Source organism: Symphalangus syndactylus, chromosome 8 (assembly GCF_028878055.3).
Source record: "Symphalangus syndactylus isolate Jambi chromosome 8, NHGRI_mSymSyn1-v2.1_pri, whole genome shotgun sequence".
Taxonomy (NCBI): Eukaryota; Metazoa; Chordata; class Mammalia; order Primates; family Hylobatidae; genus Symphalangus; species Symphalangus syndactylus.
The window spans coordinates 68,447,963-68,475,355 of record NC_072430.2 but is presented as its reverse complement, the minus strand read 5'-3'; the positions used below and the strand labels follow the sequence as shown (position 1 = coordinate 68,475,355).

The following is a 27,393-nucleotide window of genomic DNA, read 5'->3' as shown; positions in this document are numbered from 1 at the left end:
TTTGTCACGAGTTAAGCAAACAGTGCTTAGATACATTACACATGATTTAATAATCATAGGGTATGGGGTACCCCAGGGGGTAATTCTTGACACAGTGAGTGGGTATTTGCCATGTTGGTTTTTTTTTTTTTTTTTGCATGTCAGGTGTTTGAACTTGTATAAATGAATCCAATGTCATGTTCAGTCAATTCTTCTTCATCTGCATTTACGGAAGAAGGCAGAGGCATGAATAGTTCATAATGACAGAGTAGCCAAAAATTGTTTTACTTTGGAATGTTTTGTGAACTTTAATTGAAATAACGGTCTTTCAGCTAGCTGTGATGTTGATTTCAACTAATTAATATACTCCTGACTTAAAGACCTACACAAGAAGGAATGGACAGTTATGATTTTCTTACCTGACTCATTCCTTTCTATCCCCTAAACACCATTTCACTCAGAAATACAGAGATATCTCAAAACAATTATAATTTTTCATCTCAAAATTTCCAAGGTACGATTTGAGTTTTAGAACGACTTCTTTACTCATTATGTAAAATTTGAACTTGCCCACAAAATCACAAATTAGATTGTTTCCATCAGAGCTAATGCTAGCTTTTCCTCATCAGGTACAATAGGTTGACAGTTTGCCATATTAACCCAGGTCACCTCACTCCATTACCCTCACCGAATTTCCAATGCTAAAGCTTTCTAAGCTCACTGCACACTGGGTGGGGTTGCTATACCCTGAATGCAAGGAAAAGAAAGTTCATCTATTTTTTCCAACATACTCTTGTTTTAGATATTTTATTTTGTTTTGTTTTGATTCTATGACTCTGATACAAACCATAGTTTTTGGAGAAAACCTGCCTAGCCAGTGTTAATAGCCAATAAAGAAAAAATTGAGTTTTCCTCAGCTGGTGGGGGCGACAGACAGAAAACACACACTTTACTCAAGACTTAAACTTCCTCCTAAATTCCTGTCCTATCTCAGCTGCTTTAGTGACTTTTCACTGGAATTTAGGAAGCCTTAAGGATGTTCTGCTGTGCCCCTTTGGGGCTACATGAAATTTGATGGGGAGAGCCCCTTGATATTCAATGACTAGCCAGTAAGACTTTTATATTGCTGATGTCAGGACCAAATTCCCTCCATCTCTGAACTTGGAGTCAGGATGCCCTCTAAGTTTCCTTTTAACCTCTCCATAACACCCAGGAGAACGGAGCATGAGAACACTGAGAAGGAGCTGAATCTGACCTCAGAGGGAACTGAAGCTGACTGAGTTTACCAGAAAGTAAAGACAAACCTAAGTTCAGCTTCTAAAATCAGCTGTTTATCTCACTCTCTGTTTTTAAGAGTAAATAGCTAAATCTCTATTTCCATGTCATTTCTGCAAATCACACTGGTTAACATCATATCTAACCAGAACAGCATTGTTGGTAATTATGAACAAAGAGTGTCAATAGAATTCATTATGACTACCTAGATACTCTGTCAATACAGGTCAGCATTCTTGCTTTAACTAGTAGTAAAAATTTCCTGAAAAGCTTTGTTTGTTGAAATTCTATACAGAGTCGTTACTGGAAAAGTTGTATGTGTGAAAACTAGAAAAGGAATCAGCCTTCAGAGCACAGAGCTTGGCCAGTATAGATGACTTTGATGAAAAAATAAAAAGAACTAAGGTGAGGGGCGAGGGGCAGGGAGGGGGAAGGGAAGAGGGAGGGAGGAAGAGAGGGTGTGGAGGGAGAATGGGACGATCGGGGGAGACTGAGAGAGAAAGAGAGAATGAAGGCAGCCTTCCTTTTGTCCATTTGGCAGAGCACCTTATTTGGACAGCAGACCCTCCCCCCCACACAACCTTTTCCCTTTAATGAGGCACTTCAGTGAAGTGCAGACAGTTGACAGTTTAACTCTAGGCATGGCCTTGAGTCCACTGTCAGTTGAAGTGAAAGTGGCTAATTATTGCTGATCTTTAAAGCCACAGACATTATATACAAAATCAATTCAGAATTTAGAAATAAGTAAATGAATCAGAAAATATTCTGGCAATTAATGTAGATATTAAATCCAAGTATATTAGCTCTATAATTTTAGGAAGAACATTATATCTTTTGGGCGCCAACAAGTGCTTTAAATTTTTTAAAAATAGAGTATAGGCAGATTAGAGATGAGATTTTATCATAATTCTAACTTTTATAGAATTTTTTTATATGAGTGTCTTCAACATTAATCAAAATACCCCCCAGAGCTACATCTTCATTTTTTGTATTTAACTCAAATTAAACCATGAGATATTTTTTCCGGATTAAAAAATAGTATTTAAGAATTTTTTACAACTTGTCAGGATAAATTAAAAGCAGAATTCTAATTTTGCTTCCTCAACATTTCATGAGGAAGAAAAATTTCAATGTCATGGACAACACTTATGATATATGATCTTTCATCTAGAAAAATAAAGTATAAAAAGTATGAAAGAGGCCCGGGTGCGGTGGCTCATGCCTGTAATCCCAGCACTTTGGGAAGCTGAGGCGGGGGGTGGATCATCTAAGGTCGGGAGTTCAAGACCAGCCTGACCAACATGGAGAAACCCCATCTCCACTAAAAATACAAAATTAGCTGGCCATGATGGCACATGCCTGTAATCCCAGCTACTCAGGAGGCCAAGGCAGGAGAATTGCTTGAACCCGGGAGGCGGAGGTTGTGGTGAGCCAAGATCATGCCATTGCACTCTAGCCTGGGCAACAAGAGCGAAACTCCATCAAAAAAAAAAAAAAAAAAAAGGATGAAAGAAGAAAATACATTGAAAACAGTAACTCAAAATATATTTTTGAATTTACGGAGCTAAAACTAAAACTTTTTAAAAATGGTTGGCAACTCACATGTGTTTTTTAAATTTTTATTTTTTATTTTTTTTACTAGAGACAAGGTCTCACTATGTTGCCCAGGCTGGTCTCAAACTCCCAAGCTCAAGCAAGCCTACCACCTTGACCTCCCAAAGTGCTGAGATTACAGGCATAAGCCACCGCACCTGGTCTCACTTGTGTTGTTTTGTATGGATGCTTTTATATTTGACACCAAGAAGATTAACAGTGTTTTTAACTGTGCTTCTCTTTTGCTAGTTTGTGGAGAGATTTCTGGATCTCTTTATTAACAATATAGTGAATTTCATTGAAGGTTGTTTATAGAATTAAAAGCTCAGAAAGAAATAAATGATCATGCAATTTTCACTGACAATGAAGTAAGTATTTTGAAGGCTATGGCTGTTTAAAATGGAAATTATATAAAGAGTTGCGCACACACTTAAGTTTTGTTTCCACAAAATATTTATAGCTCAGTGCTATACATTAGAGTTATTGAGTGTCAGTGGAAAGACAGCGGGTTATTGTCATCATTCTCCCATAGCCAAACTATATGACATACAAGAGATTTTTAAGATCACACAAAATGGAACAGCAGCTATTACATGTTAAAATTTCCAAAGGAAATCCTAAATACTTTACGCCAACAGAGAATGCACTACTAACAAGCAAGTATTATTTACTGAGAATGTAATCTGGTTTTGGAACCTGCAGCAAGAAGTAACCAAATATATGTGTTTCAAGATTGTAAGTATTTCTTACATGAACCCTATTTTAGAGAGATTCTGATCAATCACTCATCTGTAGAAAAAATGTGGAAATTGAGTTGAATGTAATAAAAACTGAGATGCAGATAAAAAAATAAGAGATGGCTTAGTATCTTGAGTGCACCATTGCCACATCTGGAGGTATAAAGTTTAAATAAAGTATTTTTCAAATGATTCATCTGAACAGAATATGCAGTCAATAATATTAGGAAATAATATACAAGTGAGGACCACAATTTTAGTATACTTCTGAAAGTAGTCGGAAAGCATCTTCTTCAAAGAATGGACAAAGGTTTCATTTGATGGCATTATTTAAAAGAGATCATACTATCTCTAGTAAATAAATCTTCATGTCTGAAAGTTAAAGAGGGAATAGATTTTTACCTTCGACAATTATGACTAGAAACGTGAGAAAACTTAATAATTTGGCAACATCACTAGCCACGATAGCCTAAGTTGGTAAACTTAGTTGAAAAAGATGTCCCTGCTCAACAAATCTCAGTTAAATGTGAACATTTAATTAATACAGTAAACCTGCCTATAGTAACAAAGGGAACTATCTAGCAGCTGTCATGTGTTAAGAAGTTTCGCTCCTGCATTATAATGTAAAACTACTCAATGAAAAGGGGATTTGATAATTGCGTTTTAATCTAAGTAGACCATGAAAGAATATTATTTAAGTATATTTATGAAATAACTATGCTAACTGTTCATAATGAATAATAAAAGCAATAATGATAGCAATTAGAAATGTATATGTGCATAAGACGAGTTACACATATCCCACTGTAGTGCCAAAACAAAAAGAGGTTTAAATTGAAAACTTATAGGAAATCAGTACAAACTGAATTAGGATTACATTATAATATACATGGGGAGGGGCAAGTCCTTGATGAAAAATGAACAAGGGCCATTATTCAAAAGTACTTTATTTATTAAAATAATATAATCCTGAAAGGGTATATGCAAATTTAATTTCATAAATGAAAACATATTTGAAATTTCTCATTCAAAGAGATAAGTAGTGGTTTTTTGGTTTTGGTTTTTTGTTTGTTTTTGCTTTTTGCTCAATCTTCTTACACATCCACATAAAGTACCCTGATGGTGTGTGACAGTCTTCATCTTTTAAGGTTGACAGCTATAGAAATCTCAATTTCTATCAGTATTTTCTTGAAGGATTAATAGCTCTTGCAGAAAAAAAGCACTTTATACACCATTTAATGAGAAGATGCAACAATTGACCATCTATAATTTATTTTAAAATTGTATTTATTTCTATTTTGCATATTTTGTCATCTCTATTCCTATTTTAAGCATATAGTTAATAAGAAAGCCAATTTCTCCTTTTCTGAGGTGCTACATCATGCACTCAATTTTTTCAAAGCCTATTTAAATTTTTTTCTCTACGTCTTGATAAAGGGATACATTTTAATGTATATTTTAAAATAACATTTAAGGAAGATTTTACACGGCAGTGGTAACCGATTCACAGAAATAAGACATTTTCATTGAGTGGAATGATCCTGCCGTCATATTAAATACTTTTCCACTTAGAAGATAATGCTTTTGCAATCTATACTTGAGCACATTTCAAAATTTTAATCATTCATCTTCTATGCCTAAATGGAGATTTACCCAGAAATCAGGTGGGCAAATAATCAATTTGTAAACTTATAGTATTTTAAATCTTTTTTTTTTTTTACTTTCTCTTTATTGGAACCAAAGTTCAAGATTCTAAGTAATCAATCCTATAAAGAAATCTATCCACATATTTAAAAATAAAAATAATATTTATTATTATCAATTTAAATATTTCAGTACTAACAATAAGGAAACTAAATTTAATTAAAACATTGTTAATAGCAATATTGTCCTCATGTTTCATTTAAAATAAGACTCTTAATATTTAACTTTATTAAATAATTTTGGACACAAATTTAGTAACATTTTAGTAATTCACATCAGACAAATCTATTCCGAGTATTAATGGAAACCCCAAATGTATGCCAGTTGCTCCAAATATGTTTCCAAGTGAAAGGTCTGCTGTAGAAACCATGAAAAAGCAATGCTGAAAGAGTGTAGAAGCACAATCCTGTTTTTATCATCTATGTGTGAACAAACATGTAGGCTAAGGTTAAGTTTGCTCTAGTAACTTCTGAAACAGATAGAATGCTAATCAATGCAGTCACTATAACATATAACTAAAAGATGTTTTCCAAAAACATTTAAAGTCCATAGTACTAGATTTAAAAATAAAATTGCTATGATTGACTAATTTATCTTAATACAATCATCTGATACAGACGTTTTTAGGGACAGTAAATAATATACAACAAAAGGTCTGAGTGCTCACAAAATGACAGAGTCCATGAACATGTAATGGGCACTTACCAGAGCAATACATGTTATTTCCATAATCTCTATGGGTGGTCCAGGAGTGCTATGGATCTCAAGATTATACCAGAATCTTAAATTGTTAAAATTACCATCTGAAAAACAAAACAAAACAAAACACTTTTTAATATAGACTTCAGAATACCACACTTAACATACACATTTGAGAATCATGAACAGGCATCACTTTCAACCTTTTTTTTAAATGGACTCTTTGTCAAGACAGCTGAAGAAAGGGTGAGAAGATGTTTTTATCACTGTTAGTGAGGAATAAGAGAAGCTCCATCCTTGCATGGCCAAGAGAATGTCCTGTACAAGTTCCTGGCCCTATACCTATGCCAGTAACTCATTAAGTTCTTCCATAAAATGAATTTTGAAATGTTTTACTTTTAAGTTAAGGATTAATGTTTCAAAAAGAAATAACCAATCTTTTTTCTCATTGATAAACTATTCATGTATTTGTACATAGATATATCTAAATAAGTCATTACAATTTACAATGCTACATTTCCAGGACCGTAAGAATCTAGTATAAGGAGAAAGTCAGGAAAATGAGATTGCATGTTTCCTGAAAATGTGAAAAAGGATCCTAAGAATTTACCCCAAGGAAATTCTGAAAGGGACATAGACTAAGTCGTGAGACAATTATTTTTATATCTTGCTTCCCTAATATTTTTAAAAAGCAGGCAATTCTGCCCCTGATGATAACCAAAACCATACTCCCTCATGCTAAAACTGGAGTCCTCATCAACCAGGCCCTTCATAAAAAGGCTTTTTATGTCCGTCAAATTCAGTTTTGTTTTTCCTCTCTGTTCAGCTTCCCATTTTGATGTTCTTTTGTTTTCCTGTGTTGAACTAGGTCATGGTTTAAGACTGTCCTCCAATTTCAGTAAATTGCATACATATTCACATCAGTATTGTCATGTTTAAAAGATTTCAAGAACTGTTACGCCAGATTAACTTATTTAGGTAAATTGCTAACCTCTTTGGGCCTCAGTTTCCTCATCTATGAAATAAGAAGCACAAACTAGTGGAATTCTCAGTGTTTCTCTCTACTGAAAAGGTTTTTCATGAGTATATGTTTTGCATTGCATTGTACTGTATTGTATGGCACTGTATGACAGTGAATAGCATCGTATTGTGTTGTATTGCACTGTATGGCATTCGTAGCTTTGTATTGGATTGTATTGCATGACATTGTATTTTACTGCACTGCACTGTTCTGTACCATACTATATTGTACTATTTTGCATCCTGTTTCAACACTTTAGGTATCTAAAATACTTATAAGATTGGTGGACCCGAGAACAATCCAGATATTTAAAGTAAACAGCCAGTAAGAGGGAGAAAGAGAAAAAATAGTTACAATTAATAAGACCCAGTTGAATTCTTATTCCAAATAACTATGAGGAGTTCTTGAGGGCAAATTTATTTCCACATTTTGAACTGACTCCTGTACTTGTTTATTTTTCAGACATCAGTTCATTCCCTTAAAAGCAGAAATGTGCAGAAAATAAGGTTACCAAATTTATACTGATGAGAGATTATTAAGGAAGCCTCTGCTCACATTTGCTCCTTCAATTTTATAAAAGCACTTTAAGTGCTTTCATGACACTTAAACGTGACTTCTCACAAAATAAATCAAAGTTCTTAAAATGAAAAGTGTTTTCCCTTCTAGGTAGCTTATGCATATTTTATCTGGGCCTTTCCAATGTTTTAACCCACACTGAACTCACAGAGAAAATAATTCTGGAAATAAACAGTAGCTATGACTGAGGAGATTGCTTCATGACTCTGGGTTAGTGCAAAGATCAGTGGAATGACTCAGAGTTATAAAACCAGGGTTCAAATCCCAATGTGACCACCATTAGTTTGTGATTTTTGGCAAAGAATCTCAAGAGTCTGCCCATTTGTGGAACGGGGACTATATTTGTCATGGTTCTTCAGAGAGATGGAACTAGCAGGATGTGTAAAGAAGAGAGAGAAAGAGAGAGATTTTAAGAAATTGGCTCACACAACTGTGGAGGCTTGGTAAATCCAAAATCTGAAGTATATTGAAGTAGGTGAGATTTTATTTTACTAAGGTTTTCAACTGATTGGATGAAGCTCAACCACATTATGGAGGGTAATCTGCTTTACTCAGAGTCCATGGATTCAAATGTTAATCTCATCCAAAAAACACTTTCTCAGAAACATTAAAGTTGACCAAATATCTGGGCCCTGTGGCCTGGCTAAGTTGACACATAAAATTAACCATCGCAGGGACAATAACACCTATTATTTATAATTACTGTGAGTATCACAAGTGGCAGTGTTGTGATATAGCTGATTTAGTTCCTACAGTGCTAAACATGTACACTGAGTATGAATTTATTGATTAGAGTGGGATTGGTGAATGATTTATTGATGAAAACAACAACAAAATCATGATCGTTTTTTTAACTCTGAACCTTAAATTAAAATATTTTTCTAATTATAAAATCAATAGCATTCACTATAGTGATTTCAGGAATTCCTGAATAGTATGAAAATGAAAGTTCTTCATAATTTCATGACTAAATGACAGCTACTTAATATATTTGTATAAAATTCCAGACTCAAAATATCAACAAAGATATGGATTTATAGACATACACACATAAATATACTGGGGTGTATACAATATACATAATTGATACATTCATATGTACATAAAAATATACACATTTATATTATTCAGAAAATATTCACTATTAAAACTTTAGTTTCAATTATTCAATGTATCACAAAAGAAACATTCTTAAATGTCATATTTTTTGTATATCTTTGAATATTCTGACAAATCCCTTAGAATGAATCATTGGATTGAAGGAGATAAAAAATTATTAAAAGTTTAAACATACTATAAATGTTGTCTTAGAAAAGTTTTTATCCATTTAAATTTCTGTTGTAATGCATGAGATTGCATCTTTTGATCTGATTCTCATTAAAAATGGGTGTTACCATTATCTTTCATATTTTCCTATTCGGAAGGTTAAAACATTCTGATTTAGGTGTTGCTTTCATTTCTTTGATGAGAGGAAAGCTAGAAGATTTCTCTAATTGAAAATAAATATACTGTGGAGCAGTCTTTAAAAAAGAATCCATGTTATTATAGGGGAAAAGTTGATTCTGTCTGAGAGTAAGGATATGAAAAGACCTGTCTGAAGAATTAGGGATACCTTAATGTTGTCAGGTACATTTTTCCCAGCTTTTAATCTATCTTTCAATCTGTTAATATGTAGGTTAGTATGTTTATTAGAGATCAGTCTTTTTTAGCCTATTAACATAAAATCATAATATTTTGATTTTCCTTCAAATTCTTCTGAACACTTTAACCCTCATGAAGGTTTTCCTTCATGGTTCTTCTGCCCTAGATATTAATGAGGATTTAACTTTTAACATAACACATCTACAGCAATTATCTATTCCTTTGTCTCACCTGCATGATTTCACTGAAAAAGACCCTAAACCTTTACAACTCATGTTAATATTGTTTTTTTCCTAGTTTCAGCTACAAAGATTCAATTGGCAACTGGATATTGCTATGTAAATATCTTGATGTCGGATCAACATCACGAAGTGCAAAACTTTGCTAAGTGTTACAATCTCCAAAACTTTTTTCTTTCCTTCTGAATTTCTTTTTTTTTTCTATTGACCAAAATACAAACAAATTCTATTATTATTTTTTGGAATCAATGCCCTTTTTTGTTATCTTCTATAAGGACAGTCATCCAATGCTTGTCTCTGAAATATTTCTCATCTTTAGTGATATTTCTATATTTCCATCACCACCACCACCATAAAAGACCTGGTTGTCTTCACTTTAAACTCAATTTGCTGTTGCAGTAGTCTAACTGGCCCAACTTCTCTTCCCAAATCATTTTGAATATTCCTAAATACCACTCTTTAGTCCATGGATTCTGTGATGCTTAATTTCATGTGTCAATTTTGCTGGGCTATACTGCCCAGTTGTATGAACAAACACTAGTCTAGATGTTCCTGTGAAGCTATTTTAGAAATGTGATTAACATTTATGTTAGTATAATTTGAGTAAAGCAAATTATCCTCCATTGAGTAGGCCTCCTCCAATGAGTTGAAGGCCTTAAGTGCAACCACTGATGTTCCTCCAAAAAGAAGCAATTATTTCTCCAGACTGTAACATAGAAACACTGCCTGAATTTCCAGCCTGCCTGTCCTATCCTGGGGAATTTGGACTCAAGGCTGCAACATTGACATTGACTTTTTAGCCTGATGGCTTGCCTTGCAGATTTTAGATTTACCAGCTCCCACAATGGTGTCAATTGCAAATCTTTCTCTCTCTCTCAATACACACAGACACACACACTCCATCATTTCTGTTTCTGTGAAGAATGCTATCTAATACAAATTCATTCAACAAAGATTTCTTCTTTTGTATAACATTTAAAATGCCTCCACAAGTTTGTCCCTGTTCAACCACTTTTCTTTACTAAGACCTTGCATCCCTGCTACTCACCCATAAAAGAAAAACTCATTCACCCATTTCCAGGAAACCTGCCCTGAGTATTCCAACTCCTCATCACCTTATTTTACTTGGAACTTGTACTAAAAAGACATGATGTTTAACAACATTCAAATAAAGCTTTTTAATATAGGGGGAAAAATAGTGTTTAGTTTCTTTGGCATATGAGGAAGATTGCTAGTATCTCTTATATTGAAGTAAGCAAGGCATATTACATTATTAAAACAATACACTCATTAATATTTTATTAGAAATTTGCTGTATGCTTTTGTATAGTGACAGAAAAATATGTAAAGCTTTTCAATTATGAAAGAGTGGGCACCCTTCTAGCTGAAGTATTTTGATACTATTGACATTAATAGCAGTGGAACTCCAGAATATATGCTACATATAGTTAATACTGAAATAATAAAATTCTTACAGAAATATGCAATACAAATTTGGATATGTATTATGCATGTAAACTATCTATTTCATTCAAAAGTGAATGATGATTTGGATTTATGCAAACTAATAGTGAAACTCTGTCATAATAAACTTACATGTGGCTGCATCATCCAAAATGCTAGATTGTTCTGCTGTTGAATCACGAGAGGAGAGGGCTTGATCTTGATCTGTGTCTTCCTCATAATCATCATGTTTCCTTCTTGTAGTAGAAAATGTAATTGTACCTACAACACATAAGTACAAGATGCCCTATTAATCAGGGTTTAGTTTTCTAAAACAACAGGTAAGCTACAGATATTAAAGTTACTCTGGCTTAAAACATACAAATATAAAGCAAAAATTAATTCTAGATGTATTAGAAATAAACCTGATACATATTCAGAACATTTTAAGGAAAAGCTCAAGGAAAGGGTTTAAGGAAATATTTTCAAAATCTCCATTAAAATGGTAATTTTTCAACAGCTTTTCTGAGATAATTTTAAAAAGTGGAAAATAATATAAACGCATCAACTTTCAGAATAGTTATTGCCCCTGGGTAACTGTTCTTATTTTCTTCCTAAGTCATTTTAATGCTCTATTTATTACCCCATTACAATAATTATTTATTTTATATAATATCACAATATCCCAAGCATGAAATTTCTTGAAAATATTTAATATATAAAATGTTAAACATTTTGTTATAAAAGTTATTAGTGAGGCCAGGAGCGGCGGCTCATGCCTGTAATCCCAGCACTTTGGGAGGCTGAGGCGGGTGGACTGCTTGAGGTCAGGAGTTCGAGAACACCCTGGCCAACATGCTGAAAATTGTTTCTAGTAAAAATACAAAAGTTAGCCAGGCGTGGTGGCACACATCTGTAATCCCAGCTACTTGGGTGGCTGAGGCAGGAGAATTACTTGAACCCAGGAGGCGGAAGTTGCAGTAAGCCGAGATGGCACCACTGCACTCCATCCTGGGCGAAAGAGCCAAACTTTCTCAAAAACAAAACAAAACAAAAGTTATTACTATCAAAAATCATCACTCTCTGGAATTTTTTTATACTAAAATTGACCTATATAAGTTGGTATTAATTTTTAAATTAAAGTTTATATTCTTATGGAAATGATTCAGAAATGGTCCCTGACCTCTAAATACCAGCTTGACATAAACAAACTTTTGCACACAAAACTATGTGTTTCTAGCCATGCATCAAAATCAAATAGTTTACAGCAATGCCTATAAATATTGTGTAGTTGAATTATGGTAGTATCCACACTTCATTAATTGTAAAGACAAGTAGAACTAAAATTAAACATCAATATTTTCTTGGTTTTTACTTGAGAGTAACAAACTCTTCCTGAATTTTTTTTAGTAAATTCTATGTTTTTGGAGTGTGGTCTCCTTAGAAAGAGAGCTTGAAGTAAAATCATCTTAAGATATAATAATGTGTGTATGTAAAACCAACTTGAAATGAAACACATATGGAAAACAGCCAAAAGCACAGAGCAAATACCCAATACGTGACATCTTTATTGATGTTCTTACTATTCCTGGTTAGGAGATGGTCCAAAACAGTAAGATACTGTTGGTCACACTGCTCTTGAAGAGGACAGATATCTAAAAGAAAGAAACGCCTAATTTGGAAAAAAAAAAAAAAATTTAACTTGCTTCTGGGGGGAGGTGAGAAATACAAGTGTTTCGTGTGTTGACGGGAGATACAGATATTTCATGTGTTTCATATTTTTACAGACAGACAGGTGACCAAAAGTCCTGAAAGTTGCGACTTTAGACATGTCCTGTACAATATGACAGCCATTAGTCACATGTGACTACTGAGCAATTAAAATGTTGGTAGTCCTAAATAAGATGTGCTGTGTGAAATATACATTATATTCCACAGACTGTGTAAAACAGAATGTAAAACATACTACTAATAATTGTATGTTAGCTATGTTGTGAAATTATACATTTGGGGTCTGTTCCAAGGTGGCTGGATAGGAACAGCTCTGGTCTGCAGCTCCCAGCGTGATCGATGCAGAAGACGGGTGATTTCTGCATTTCTAACTGAAGTACCTGGTTCATCTCACTGGGACTGGTTGGAGAGTGAGTGCAGCCCACGGAGGGTGAACCTAAGCAGGGCAGGGCATCGCCTCACCTAGGAAGCACAGGGGGTTGGGGGATTTGCTTTTCCTAGCCAAGGGAAGCCATGACAGACTGTACCTGGAAAAACGGGAAACTCCTGCCCAAATACTGTGCTTTTCCAACGGTTTTAGCAAATGTCGCACCAGGAGATTATATCCCAAAACTGGCTTGGTGGGTCCCACGCCCACGGAGCCTTGCTCACTGCTAGTGCAGCAGTCTGAGATTGACCTGCAAGGCAGCAGCCTGGCAGGAGGATGGGAGTCTGCCATTGCTGAGGCTTGAGTAGGTAAACAAAGAAGCTAGGGTAGCTTGAACTGGGTGGAGCCCACCACAGCTCAACAAGGCCTGATGCCTCTGTAGACTCCACCTCTGTGGGCAGGGCATAGCTGAACAAAAGGCAGAAGAGACTTCTGCAGACTTAAACGTCCCTGTTTGACAGCTCTGAAGAGAGCAGTGGTTCTCCTAGCATGGTGTTTGAGCTCTGAGAACGGACAGACTGCCTCCTCAAGTGGTTCCCTGACACCCGTGTAGCCTAACTGGGAGACACCTCCAGTAGGGGCCGACTGACACCTCATACAGGCTGGTGCCCATTTGGGATGAAGCTTCCAGAGGAAGGATCAGGCAGCAATATTTGCTGTTCTGCAATACTTGCTGTTCTGCAGCCTCTACTGGTGATACTCAGGCAAACAGGGTCTGGAGTGGACCTCCAGCAAACTCCAACAGACCTGCAGCTGATCATAGGGACTTGACAAGATGGTAATATTCTATATTTGTGCTATCCAGTATGGTAGCCCATAGCCACATATGGCTAATGTAATATTATTTGGTTTTAATTAACTGAAATTGAAATAGACACTTGTTTCCAGTATCTTTAATACTGGACAGCACAGAGATTAAACTGAAAACATATTCTATGTAGTAAAGAAAGTATTGTTTCATACAAATTTTGTTTCCATTTTATTTGTAGCTGTGCATATAATAGAGAATATGTGTATGTTTATTGAGTCACAATGTAAAATCAATATTTTTTTAAATTCTAGGTCTTAGACAAAAATGTTTGAAATCCACTTCTTTTTAAAAATGCATTGTCCTCAGGTACATATATGTCCTCACTGTCCAATGCAGTGGCAGCAAGCCACAGGAACAGGCCATGAATTCCTCCAGGCACAGATCATGCTTGTTATGGGTTTTGAATACTTGTAAGATATAACATTTACTATCATCAATAGAACATTTGCTGCTTTTTTTTTCCATTTTAAAAGACAGAGGATAGAGACTTCACAAGACAATGTGACATCTTATATTCACTATCAGCTTCATTTTTCCATTATTGGATCACTTTTATGTTTACATGGAATATAACTGCTATTATGAAACTAAATGTGAGTAATTTACTGTACATGTCCATGAAATTAAATAATTTCTTCTATAGTAGCAAAACAAATTAAATCAGAATAAGAATATACTGTAAGAAATTGTATGCAAAGAAGCCACAGGAAGGTTGTCACTGCAGTCCTCTCATTGTCCCACAGTCATGGAACTCTGGGAGTATTCTTTTTCTGCATTGCTTCCTCTAGAAGATTTCTCCTCCCAACTCCCTCAAAATTCCAGGCTTCTTTGAAAAGCATGACATTAGACTATGCTGCCTGCTATCATCCGTGGGTAGTCATGTATTAGACTCAAGATCACCATCCTATATTTAATTTAATAATTTTACAAATGGTGTATTGTTGTTCCTTCTCAATTACTTCTGAACATTAATCTAGTTGTTCAACTCTCACATAAATCTGAGAACCAATTCTTTCTAATGGGTGTGTAGATATGTATTTGTATATTTATATATTTTATGTTTATGTACACACACATGCTAATATTATTCTAGGCTTAGTTCTAAAATCTGGATGGAATGTGCAACATAAATTACCAGAAATGACTCAAAACATACCTCACACTGACCTAAGCAAGTCTGTAAATAACAGAAGATTGTCATGCTACTTAAAATTTTAGAAAGCATTAAAGGTAGAGAGTAAAAGTTGTAGTTTAATATTTAAAGCTAAAATAACACTTATACTAAAATTTAATAAACACATTATGTGGAAATATAGATTCAAATTACTTATACTCCCCTCCAAAAATAAAAAAAGATATTTTTCTTTCAAATTGGCAATTCTTAACACCTTTGGTAACATTCACCTTAGATAAAAATGTTGAGTGACAGCCCTGATCTCAAACACTAGTAGTGAGAGTAAAAACGGGTATTTTTTTGGAGAGTTATTTTGCAAAATCCACAAACTTGAAAGTGCATATCCCCTTTGACATATCCATTTTGTTATTTATCCTATAAATAACTTGTATATTAAATGTTATCCCTACAGGTAAACTAGCACAGTCAGTGAAGAGTTATATACAAAGAGGCTGTTGAAATATTATTCATAAATGCAAAACAAGAGGGACTTGATTTCAATCTTGGTATGTATGACCAGTGACATGAATTAAGATTTTATATATATATATATACATATAAATGTTTTTATGCTATGAATTTTACCAAAATAAAAATGATTATAAGAGAATATTATGAATAATTATACACCAAAAAATGGATTACTTTAGATTAAATGGAAAATTTCTTAGAAACACACAATCTACTAAAACCGTCTCTCAAAGAAATAGAAGATCTGCATAGATACAACACTATGAGGATGTTGAATCAGTAATAAAAAAACTTCCAACAAAGTAAAGCCCAAGACCAGATGTCTTCCCTGTTGAATTCTACCAAACATTTAAAGAGGAATTAACATCAATCTTTCTCAAACATCTCCAAACATTTGAAGAGAAGGAAATACTTACTAACTCATTCTAGAAGGCTAGCATTGCCCTGATACCAAAACCAGACAAAGACACTACAAGAAAAGAAAACTAAAGTCCAGTATCTCTTATGAACATTCATGCAGAAATCCTCAACAAAACACTGGCATACCGAATTCAGCAACATAGTAAAAGGATTATACACTATGATCAAATGAAATTAATTTCCAGAATGAATGAATGAATGGTCATTCAACATACAAAAATCAATCAATTTAATATACCACAGTAATAGAATATAGGAAAACACACACACACACACACACACACACACAAACGATCTAACTTAATACATAGAAAACTTTTGACAAAATTCAGGTCAGTTGTGGTGGTTCATGCCTGTAGTCCCAGCACTTTGTGGGGCTGAGGGGGGTGGATAGCTTAAGCCCAGGAGTTCAAGACCAGCCTGAGCAGCATGGCAAAATCCCGTTCCTACAAAAAATACAAAAATTAGCCTGGGGTGGTGGCACCCGCCTGTAGTCCCAGCTACTCAGTAGAATCATTTGAGCCTGGAAGGTGGAGGTTGCAGTGAGCCAAGATGGTGCCACTGCACTCCAGCCTGAGGACAGAGTAAGACCCTGTCTCAAAAAAAGAAAAAAAAGAAAAGAAAAAAGAAAGCACTTGACAGAATTCAACACCCTTTTATGATTAAAAAGAAACATTCAATAAACTAGGAATAGAAGGAAACATCCAAAACACGATAATGGCAATGTAGGATAAACTCACACATAACATCATACATAAGGTATAAGACAGAAAGCTCCTCCTCTAAGATCAGAAATAAGACAAGGATGCCTGTATTTTTTCTACTTCTATCCAATATAGTTCTGGGTATTCTAGGCAAAGGAGTTATGAAAAAAAGCAATAGAGGCATCCAAATTAGAAAGAAAAAATTTTTTTTCTTTTTATATGACACTCTATATACAGAAAACCTTAAGGATTTCACATATAAACTTGTTAAAGCATTCAGCAAATGTTCATGAACAAAATCAACATGCAAAATCAGTTACATTTTTATACACTAGCAATGAATAATTTGAGTAGGAAATTAAGAAAACAATTCAGTCGGATAAAGCCAATATTTAGATAAACCTACATATGTTACACAACATGCTTGGCTTAAATAATAAGGAAATCTAATCAGTATTTCAAATACTATCAAGTATAGATGTCCCTCAATTTGCAAACAGGCTTATATCCCGGTAAAATGATCATAAGTTGAAAATATCATAAGCTGACAAGGCACTTTAAACTTACCATACTTTATAAATATACAATGGATTTATACAGCCATAACCCCCATCATAAGTCAAAGAGTGTCCTAAATGTATATTGCCTTTGCACCATCATAAAGTTGAAAAATCATAAGTAGAAACATTGTAACTCCAGGATCATCTGTACTCTCACAGATTAAAAGTACATATTTTCCATTCTCACTCATTTCAGTCCATTATAGACTCAGCATATTTTTCTTTCCCCTAACTCACTCATTTAAAGTTTATTATATTTTATTATCCCTTAACAAATAGAAATTAGGCATTCATTTGTAAAATATTTTAAAAGCCCTATATGAGTATTGCAAGACTGTATGTTATAGAACAGAATGAAAAATAGTTAACTATCACAAAAAATAAAAATCGGTGAAGAGAACTACAGAAGCCATTATGTGTTTACTCAGTAGTTCATGTTTTAATTGAAGGAACACTTTTAAACAATGTATCTTAGAAGTATGCCATTCTTCCAACCCATGAGCATGGAATGTTCTTCCATTTGTTTGTATCCTCTTTTATTTCATTGAGCAGTGGTTTGTAGTTCTCCTTGAAGAGGTCTTTCACATCCCTTGTAAGTTGGATTCCTAGGTATTTTATTCTCTTTGAAGCAATTGTGAATGGGAGTTCACTCATGATTTGGCTCTCTGTGTGTCTGTGATTGGTGTACAAGAATGCTTGTGATTTTTGTACATCGATTTTGTATCCTGAGACTTTGCTGAAGTTGCTAATCAGCTTAAGGAGATTTTGGGCTGAGACAATGGGATTTTCTAGATATACAATCATGTCATCTGCAAACAGGGACAGTTTGACTTCCTCTTTTCCTAATTGAATACCGTTTATTTCCTTCTCCTGCCTGATTGCTCTGGCCAGAACTTCCAGCACTATGTTGAATAGGAGTGGTGAGAGAGGGCATCCCTGTCTTGTGCCAGTTTTCAGAGGGAATGCTTCCAGTTTTTGCCCATTCAGTATGATATTGGCTGTGGGTTTGTCGTAGATAGCTCTTATTATTTTGAGATACGTCCCATCAATACCTAATTTATTGAGAGTTTTTAGCATGAAGGGTTGTTGAATTTTGTCAAAAGCCTTTTCTGCATCTATTGAGATAATCATGTGGTTTTTGTCTTTGGTTCTGTTTATATGCTGGATTACATTTATTGATTTGCGTATGTTGAACCAGCCTTGCATCCCAGGGATGAAGCCCACTTGATCATGGTGTATAAGCTTTTTGATGTGCTGCTGGATTCGGTTTGCCAGTATTTTATTGAGGATTCTTGCATCAATGTTCATCAAGGATATTGGTCTAAAATTCTCTTTTTTGGTTGTGTCTCTGCCTGGCTTTGGTATCAGGACGATGCTGGCTTCATAAAATGTGTTAGGGAGGATTCCCTCTTTTTCTATCGATTGGAATAGTTTCAGAAGGAATGGTACCAGTTCTTTCTTGTACCTCTGGTAGAATTCAGCTGTGAATCCATCAGGTCCTGGACTCTTTTTGGTTGGTAAGCTATTGATTATTGCCACAATTTCAGAACCTGTTATTGGTCTATTCAGAGATTCGACTTCTTCCTGATTTAGTCTTGGGAGGGTGTATTTGTCAAGGAATTTATCCATTTCTTCTAGATTTTCTACTTTATTTGCATAGAGGTGTTTGTAGTATTCTCTGATGGTAGACTGTATTTCTGTGGGATCGGTGGTGATATCCCCTTTTTCATTTTTTATTGCATCTATTTGATTCTTCTCTCTTTTCTTCTTTATTAGTCTTGCTAGCGGTCTATCAATTTTGTTGATCTTCTCAAAAAACCAGCTCCTGGATTCATTAATTTTTTGAAGGGTTTTTTGTGTCTCTATTTCCTTCAGTTCTGCTCTGATTTTAGTTATTTCTAGCCTTCTGCTAGCTTTTGAATGTGTTTGCTCTTGCTTTTCTAGTTCTTTTAATTGTGATGTTAGGGTGTCAATTTTGGATCTTTCCTGCTTTCTCTTGTGGGCATTTAGTGCTATAAATTTCCCTCTACACACTGCTTTGAATGTGTCCCAGAGATTCTGGTATGTTGTGTCTTTGTTCTCATTGGTTTCAAAGAACATCTTTATTTCTGCCTTCATTTCATTATGTACCCAATAGTCATTCAGGAGCAGGTTGTTCAGTTTCCATGTAGTCGAGCGGTTTTGAGTGAGTTTCTTACTCCTGAGTTCTAGTTTGATTGCACTGTGGTCTGAGAGACAGTTTGTTATAATTTCTGTTCTTTTACATTTGCTGAGGAGAGCTTTACTTCCAACTATGTGGTCAATTTTGGAATAGGTGTGGTGTGGTGCTGAAAAAAATGTATATTCTGTTGATTTGGGGTGGAGAGTTCTGTAGATGTCTATTAGGTCCACTTTGTTTAGAGCTGAGTTCAATTCCTGGATATCCTTGTTAACTTTCTGTCTCGTTGATCTGTCTAATGTTGACAGTGGGGTGTTAAAATCTCCCATTATTATTGTGTGGGAGTTTAAGTCCCTTTGTAGGTCACTCAGGACTTGCTTTATGAATCTGGGTGCTCCTGTGTTGGGTGCATATATATTTAGGATAGTTAGCTCTTCTTGTTGAATTGATCCCTTTACCATTATGTAATGGCCATGCTCATGGGTTGGAAGAATCAATATCATGAAAATGGCCATACTGCCCAAAGTAATTTATAGATTCAATGCCATCCCCATCAAGCTACCAATGACTTTCTTCACAGAATTGGAAAAAACTACTTTAAAGTTCATATGGAACCAAAAAAGAGCCCGCATCGCCAAGTCAATCCTAAGCCAAAAGAACAAAGCTGGAGGCATCACGCTACCTGACTTCAAACTATACTACAAGGCTACAGTAACCAAAACAGCATGGTACTGGTACCACAACAGAGACATAGATCAATGGAACAGAACAGAGCCCTCAGAAATGATGCCACATATCTACAACTATCTGATCTTTGACAAACCTGACAAAAACAAGAAATGGGGAAAGGATTCCCTATTTAATAAATGGTGCTGGGAAAACTGGCTAGCCATATGTAGAAAGCTGAAACTGGATCCCTCCCTTACACCTTATACAAAAATTAATTCAAGATGGATTAAAGACTTAAATGTTAGACCTAAAACCATTAAAATCCTACAAGAAAACCTAGGCAATACCATTCAGGACATAGGCATGGGCAAGGACTTCATGTCTAAAACACCAAAAGCAATGGCAACAAAAGCCAAAATTGACAAATGGGATCTAATTAAACTAAAGAGCTTCTGCACAGCAAAAGAAACTACCATCAGAGTGAACAGGCAACCTACAGAATGGGAGAAAATTTTTGCAACCTACTCATCTGACAAACGGCTAATATCCAGAATCTACAATGAACTCAAACAAATTTACAAGAAAAAAACAAACAACCCCATCAAAAAGTGGGCAAAGGACATGAACAGACACTTCTCAAAAGAAGACATTTATGCAGCCAAAAAACGCATGAAGAAATGCTCATCATCACTGGCCATCAGAGAAATGCAAATCAAAACCACAGTGAGATACCATCTCACACCAGTTAGAATGGCCATCATTAAAAAAGCAGGAAACAACAGGTGCTGGAGAGGATGTGCAGAAATAGGAACACTTTTACACTGTTGGTGGGACTGTAAACTAGTTCAACCATTGTGGAAGTCAGTGTGGCAATTCCTCAGGGATCTAGAACTAGAAATACCATTTGACCCAGCCATCCCATTACTGGGTATATACCCAAAGGAGTATAAATCATGCTGCTATAAAGACACATGCACACGTATGTTTATTGCGGCACTATTCACAATAGCAAAAAGAGTTGGAACCAATCCAAATGTCCAACAACGATAGACTGGATTAAGAAAATGTGGCACATATACACCATGGAATACTATGCAGCCATAAAAAATGATGAGTTCGTGTCCTTTGTAGGGACATGGATGAAACTGGAAAACATCATTCTCAGTAAACTATCGCAAGGACAAAAAACCAAACACCGCGTGTTCTCACTCATAGGTGGGAATTGAACAATGAGAACTCATGGACACAGGAAGGGGAACATCACATTCCAGGGACTGTTGTGGGGTGGGGGGAGGGGGGGGACAGCATTAGGAGATATACCTAATGCTAAATGACGAGTTAATGGGTGCAGGAAATCAACATGGCACATGGATACATATGTAACAAACCTGCACATTGTGCACATGTACCCTAAAACCTAAAGTATAATTAAAAAAAAAAAAAAAAAAGAAGTACGCCATTAATTTGCTCAGGTATTTTTCTAGTGAAAAACCTTTTTCTTGACAATGTCAATTTAATTTGTTTCTAAACATTTTTTTCTTTTCATTTTACATATTTTTTTATTGTTAATTAGCTACTGTGGAAGAGACAGTCAAATTCTTGTCACATATTATAATGAATAACATTATACTTAGCAACCTGATTGTCAGCAGTACATCTTCAAACGAAACGCAGCAAATCATGATTATGAGAATAATATGTTTTCCAAAACATGGTAACTTTTTTACACAACATATGTACATGCTATTTTTTTGGCCTATATTCCACTCTTCAGGGTAAGGTCAATTGTTCCAACAGGAAACAAAAATAAATATAAAACTTGGTTTTTTGGTGCTCGACTTTGTCAAAGTAATAGGAAAATTATTAGACCGCTTTGGTAAAATGAGAAATATGACAGTAATAATACTAGTATCTAAAAGCAACTCCCCACATTAAGATAACAGCCTCATTGAATTAATGGAGATTTTCAGTTTGTCTCAATAGACTATGAAGGGAAAAAAATCTAATAGGAATAGCAATTAAACCCATTATGTTTTTAATAGCACAAGTTTTAATTTGAAAAATAGACTTGTTTCTTTGCTAAACATTAAGTGATTGATTTTTCAAAATCATTTTTTTCACAGTCAGTAAAACATTTTCTAGTATACAAGTCTTTTTTAATCAAGTTTTTTCCAAGTATATATTATCATATAAAAGCCTCAAGTTTAAAGGCTGAAAAACATAATTTTATATTAATGGGTTTTCCTTTGAAAATAATTTTTAAAATATTTATTGAATGCTTACTGTGTGCTAGGCATATGCTAAATGCTTCCTGTTCATCATCTTAGTTAACTCTTGCAAGAAACGTAGGAGTTAATTACTCTTTGGGCCCATTTTAAAGCTGAAGAACCTGGGCTTAGGGAAGGTGGTCTAACTTTGCCTAGATTACACAGTTAGTAAGTGGCAAAGGCATATATATTTTCCTGGCATATAATATGAGAAATTATAAATTAAATTGTGTTTGAATATCACAAAATATACTGCAGAATAAACAGAATTTTGATTGGAAAAATATAAAAATCACTCACATACGAGGGAACTTCAAAAAGTTTATGGAAAAATGGAATTAAAATAATAAAAATTATATAAATTTTATTTCTCAACATAAGCTATATCAAGTTCAAGACACTTTTGCCAGTGTTGGTATCAGCCATTTAGTTCATCCCTAAGAAAACTGAGGGTCCTGGAAATTTAACCATGTTAAAACAGTCTTTATTACATTATTAACTTAAGAAAAATACTGACCTTTAAAGATTTTTTTAAGCTAAGGAAAAAAAAGGCAGAAGTCAGAAAGAGAAGTCAGAAAGAATCAAATCCAGACTGTAAGGTAGATGCCTAATGATTTCCTATTGAACGTCTCACAAAAGTGCCCTTGTCTGATGAGAGGAATGAGCAGGAGCATTGTCATGGTGCAGAAGAACCATCTGGATAAGTTTACCTGGGCATTTTTCGTGCTGAAGCTCTGGATAACTTACTCAAAATACTCTCTTAATAAGCAAATGTTATTGTTCTTTGGCCTTGCAGAAAGTCAACAAGCTAAATGCCTTGAGCATCCTAGAAAACTGTTGCCATGACCTTTGCTCTCATATTTTGCTTAACTGGCCCACTTCCACCTCTTGCTTCAATTTTTTTATTTTTTATTTATTTATTTATTTTGAGACGGAGTCTGGCTCTGTCGCCCAGGGTGGAGTGCAGTGGCGCGATCTCGGCTTGCTGCAAGCTCCGCCTCCCGGGTTCACGCCATTCTCCTGCCTCAGCCTCCCGAGTAGCTGGGACTACAGGTGCCTGCCACCGTGCCCAGCTAATTTTTTGTATTTTTAGTAGAGACGGGGTTTCACCGTGGTCTCGATCTCCTGACCTCATGATCCACCCGCCTCGGCCTCCCAAAGTGCTGGGATTACAGGCGTGAGACACCGCGCCCGGCCCACCTCTTGCTTTAATTTACTTTGTATTCAAGATTTTGCCGGTAAAGCCATGTTTTACCTGTTACAATTATTTGAAGAAATGCTTCACAATTTTGATCTCATTTGTTTAAAATTTCCATTGAAAGCTCTGCTTTTGTTTGCAGCTGATCTGGGTGTGACAGTTTTGGCACCCATCAAGTGCAAAGTTTGCTCAACTTTAACTTTTCAGTCACAATTCTATAAGCTAAACAAATTAAGAAGTCTATAGTGTTGGCTATTATTTTTGCCAGTAACTGTAGGTCCTATTGAATTAGGACTCAAACAGGATGAATTTTTACTCTCAAATTGATGTGCCTGCCACCGTGAACTTCATTTTCAACAGAATCTTGTACATTATTAAAATGAGTTACCCATTTGTAAACTGCCGATTTCTTTGGGGTATTGTTCCCGTAAACTTTCTGTAAAGCATCAATGATTTTACCATTTTTTCCGCTAAAGCTTCACCGTAAATTTGGTGTTTGCTCTTATTTCAATATTAGCAGAATTCATATTGCTTTCATTGGGTCTCTTTCAAATGATGTCTCATCCTACTTAGAATCTCAAACTAGGTCCTGTTTAGATATGTTATGTCAAGTTAGCATGAGTTTATTTTCGTGCAAAAAGTATTTTGAAACCCATGAATAGATTTTTTTCATAATATGCATTTTCATAAATGTTTTGAAGTACACTTGTCCTTACATAACATTTAATTTGACCTAAAGAGATAGAGCTCAGATACTGCACATTAATCACCTAAACTCTCATCCCTCAGAAAACTGCCAAAAGCCAGTTTCCATAGTAATGGGTAAATCTGGCAAAGCATTTTCTGTCTTTGCAATTGGTCCCCTCACACCTACCTTGCATCATCCTTTGACTCCATGCTTCATTGCCTCCAACTGCTAAGGAGACGTACTGTAAGGAAAATCTCTGTATGACTGGGATTTCATCAATTTGTGAACCATGGAAGCAAATTAGTTCAGTCAAGAAGTTTTGGTATAAGTATCTTCTCTGTGAACATTGTATTACATATGATCAAATAAATTTGAATAAAGTTTTGTTTCTCTAATATCATACTACCCTACAAAATCTATAAAATCATTGAAGCAAGACTATAATGGCCTAAAAAATCTTCCACTAATTTTTATCTTCCTTCTGTCCCTTTCTTTTTTCCACCCTTCATTTTAAGCTTACTTTTAACCCACTTTCTTTTGTTTTATTGCCCCTTCATTAGGGGACCAAAACAGCAAGGTGGGAAAAACAAAATTACATGGCTGATGAAAAACAGAGGCTGGGGCAAAATGTTAAAGCAGTGATGGTTCAGACAGCTATTAAAACCAAGTGCTTCTTTCTGATTCATGTAAGAAAAAAGTAATTCATTACATTCCATCAAAATAAAAAACTCCTGCTCTTCAATAGACATCATGAAGAAAAAAAAGGCAAGCTGCAGACTGGGGAAAAGTTTATAAAAACATGTATCTGATAAAGGGTTTGTGTTCAGAATATGTATATAAGTATATATATTCAGTATAGTATATATACACTATATATAAAAACATGTATCTGATAAAGGATTTGTGTCCAGAATATGTATATAATATATAATTATATATATTCACTATATTATATATATACTCTATATAATACATACATACTAGACACAAATCCTTTATCAAATACATGTTTAGGGTATCTGATATATATATATATATATATATATACACAAATTTTAAAACTCTCAAAATTCAACAATAAAAATACCCAATGGGGGAGCAATAGGTAAAGGATTTTAAAAGGCATTTTAGTAAACAAGATACATGGATGACAAATAAAGACATGTAAAGATGCTCAATGTCATTATTCATTATGGAAATGAAAATTTAAACCACACTGTGATAGCCGTATCTACAAATTTAAATGGTTAAAATTAGAATGAGTAACCCTATTAAGTATGGTCAAGAATGTGGAGGAACTGGATTTCTCATACATTGTTGGGAGAAATGGGAAAAGAAACACTTAATTTGGGAAACTATCTGGCAGTTTCTTTTTAAATAGTATAAACTCAATTACCATACGATCTAAACATTGCATTCATAAGTTATTTCCCTCAGAGGTGTAAAAGCATATGTCCATACAAAGACTTATACATGAATGTTCATAGCAGCTATATTTTTAATTGCCAAAAAATAGGGAAAAAAACAAATGTTTATCAACAGGTAAATGGATAAACAAATTATTGTGGTACATCCTCCATTAAATGCTACTCAGCATTAAAAGGAATAAACTATTGATTTAGGCACCATGTAGACTGATCTTAGAATAATTATTTTGCACAAAATAAAACAGCATGAAACTGTGCACACTGTATGATTTCATTTATATACAATGTTTGAAATGCATATAAACTGATTGAAAACAGGTAACTGGTTGCCTAAGGCAAGGGTAGTCTAGCAAATGAGGGGGAGGGGAAAAGGGATTAAAAATGGGCAAAAAAAACTTTTTGGAGTGACAGTTATACTTATTATCTCAATGGCTTCATATGCATATACATGTGTTAAAATTTCTCAAAATCTATACATTAAATATCCACAATTTATTGTATCTCAATTATACAGGAATAAAGCTGTTAAAAAATACACTGCAGAAATTATACCCATCCCTTCCAGCAAGCACTGCTCAGCAGTATGATAGGAATTGAAAAATGTCACCCCAAATCAGAAGTATTGTACAAAGTACAGAAGTGTAGTTAACAGTCACTTATATGGATCTTTCCAACACTAAGCAATGTCATGTGCAAGAAAATTAATGCAGAATAATGACTGAAGCCACCATATTTATATATCCAGAAGAACTTTAATCTATCTGTCTATCACCTGTGTTTGTTTGCATCTATCTATCTAAAATCTCTGTTAGTTGACCTCTCCTCTTAGGTCCTTAAAGTCAAGTATGTCTCATTGGTATCAAACTGAATTGTCTGACCATTTGTTTAGATTCACTACACTTAGGAGGGTGGCTTTCTAAGCCTCTGTGTAAAGTTTTCATTTATTTTTCTTTCACTTAGTGGAACCTTTTTCTATGAGTTATTTTTACATTAGCTATAAAGGAATTTTACTATTAAAAGTATCTTTCGGTCCTTATCCATGCAATAACAACAGGGAGATCACTTTTCACAGAAGCGTAAAGAGTGGCCAGAGTCAAAGGTTTATCAGTATTTGCAAACCCTTTTGAAATACTGACATATTTTAAAAGATTTAAGAGCCAATTCTCTGAAAAATTATCTAACTGAATTAGTAAATTCAATAGGTTGTGCTTAAATCCTGACATTTAGAAAATTATCATTGAAGGGTATTTTAAACTTGAAAAGTTTCTGATTGAAAAAATATATAATGAAATACTTTACAATAAACCCTTGTATCTGTGATTCTTATGTAACTGCTATATCTGAGATTCTTATGTCCTAAAGCATGAGAAAAGCCAACAACCTGCCAAATCACATTTTCATTTGACTGTAAATAACTTTCCACAACATACACAAATTCTTTTGATTGAGCAAGCAGGACAGACAGAGAGACAGACAGACAGACACACACACACAAAGAAAGAGAGAAGTTTAATTTTTTAAATAAAAATGCTAAACATATCTTAGTAGCTCAAAATTCAAAGATAAAGACTTTCTTTAGAATATAATGGGTGGATTCATCAGCCACTAGAACCTTCTTCCTAAAGTAACCCAAATTTATATTCAATAGAGCATCTATAGTCTTTACTTCCAGTGAGAACTATTTATCTAATATATAATCAAAAATTACAAGTGAGTGTTGGACCTCGTGGCAAACAATTAAGTTGCAGGAATGTCTTTCCTTCAGCATGACAGAGTATAGA

The 27,393-nt window shown here is 34.6% G+C and overlaps 1 protein-coding gene across 1 annotated transcript in view; it reads right to left on the bottom strand.

Moving 5' to 3' along the window:
• The window catches only part of LOC129487942 (cilia- and flagella-associated protein 47), a 477,840-nt gene that overhangs the window by 95,777 nt on the left and 354,670 nt on the right, over positions 1–27,393 (bottom strand). Inside the window, exons 50-51 of the mRNA XM_055289494.2 lie at positions 11,061–11,189; positions 5,994–6,091 (exon numbers count right to left, since the gene is read on the bottom strand). Coding sequence (XP_055145469.1) covers positions 5,994–6,091; positions 11,061–11,189 — 227 coding nt within the window. The remainder of the gene's footprint in view (positions 1–5,993; positions 6,092–11,060; positions 11,190–27,393) is intronic.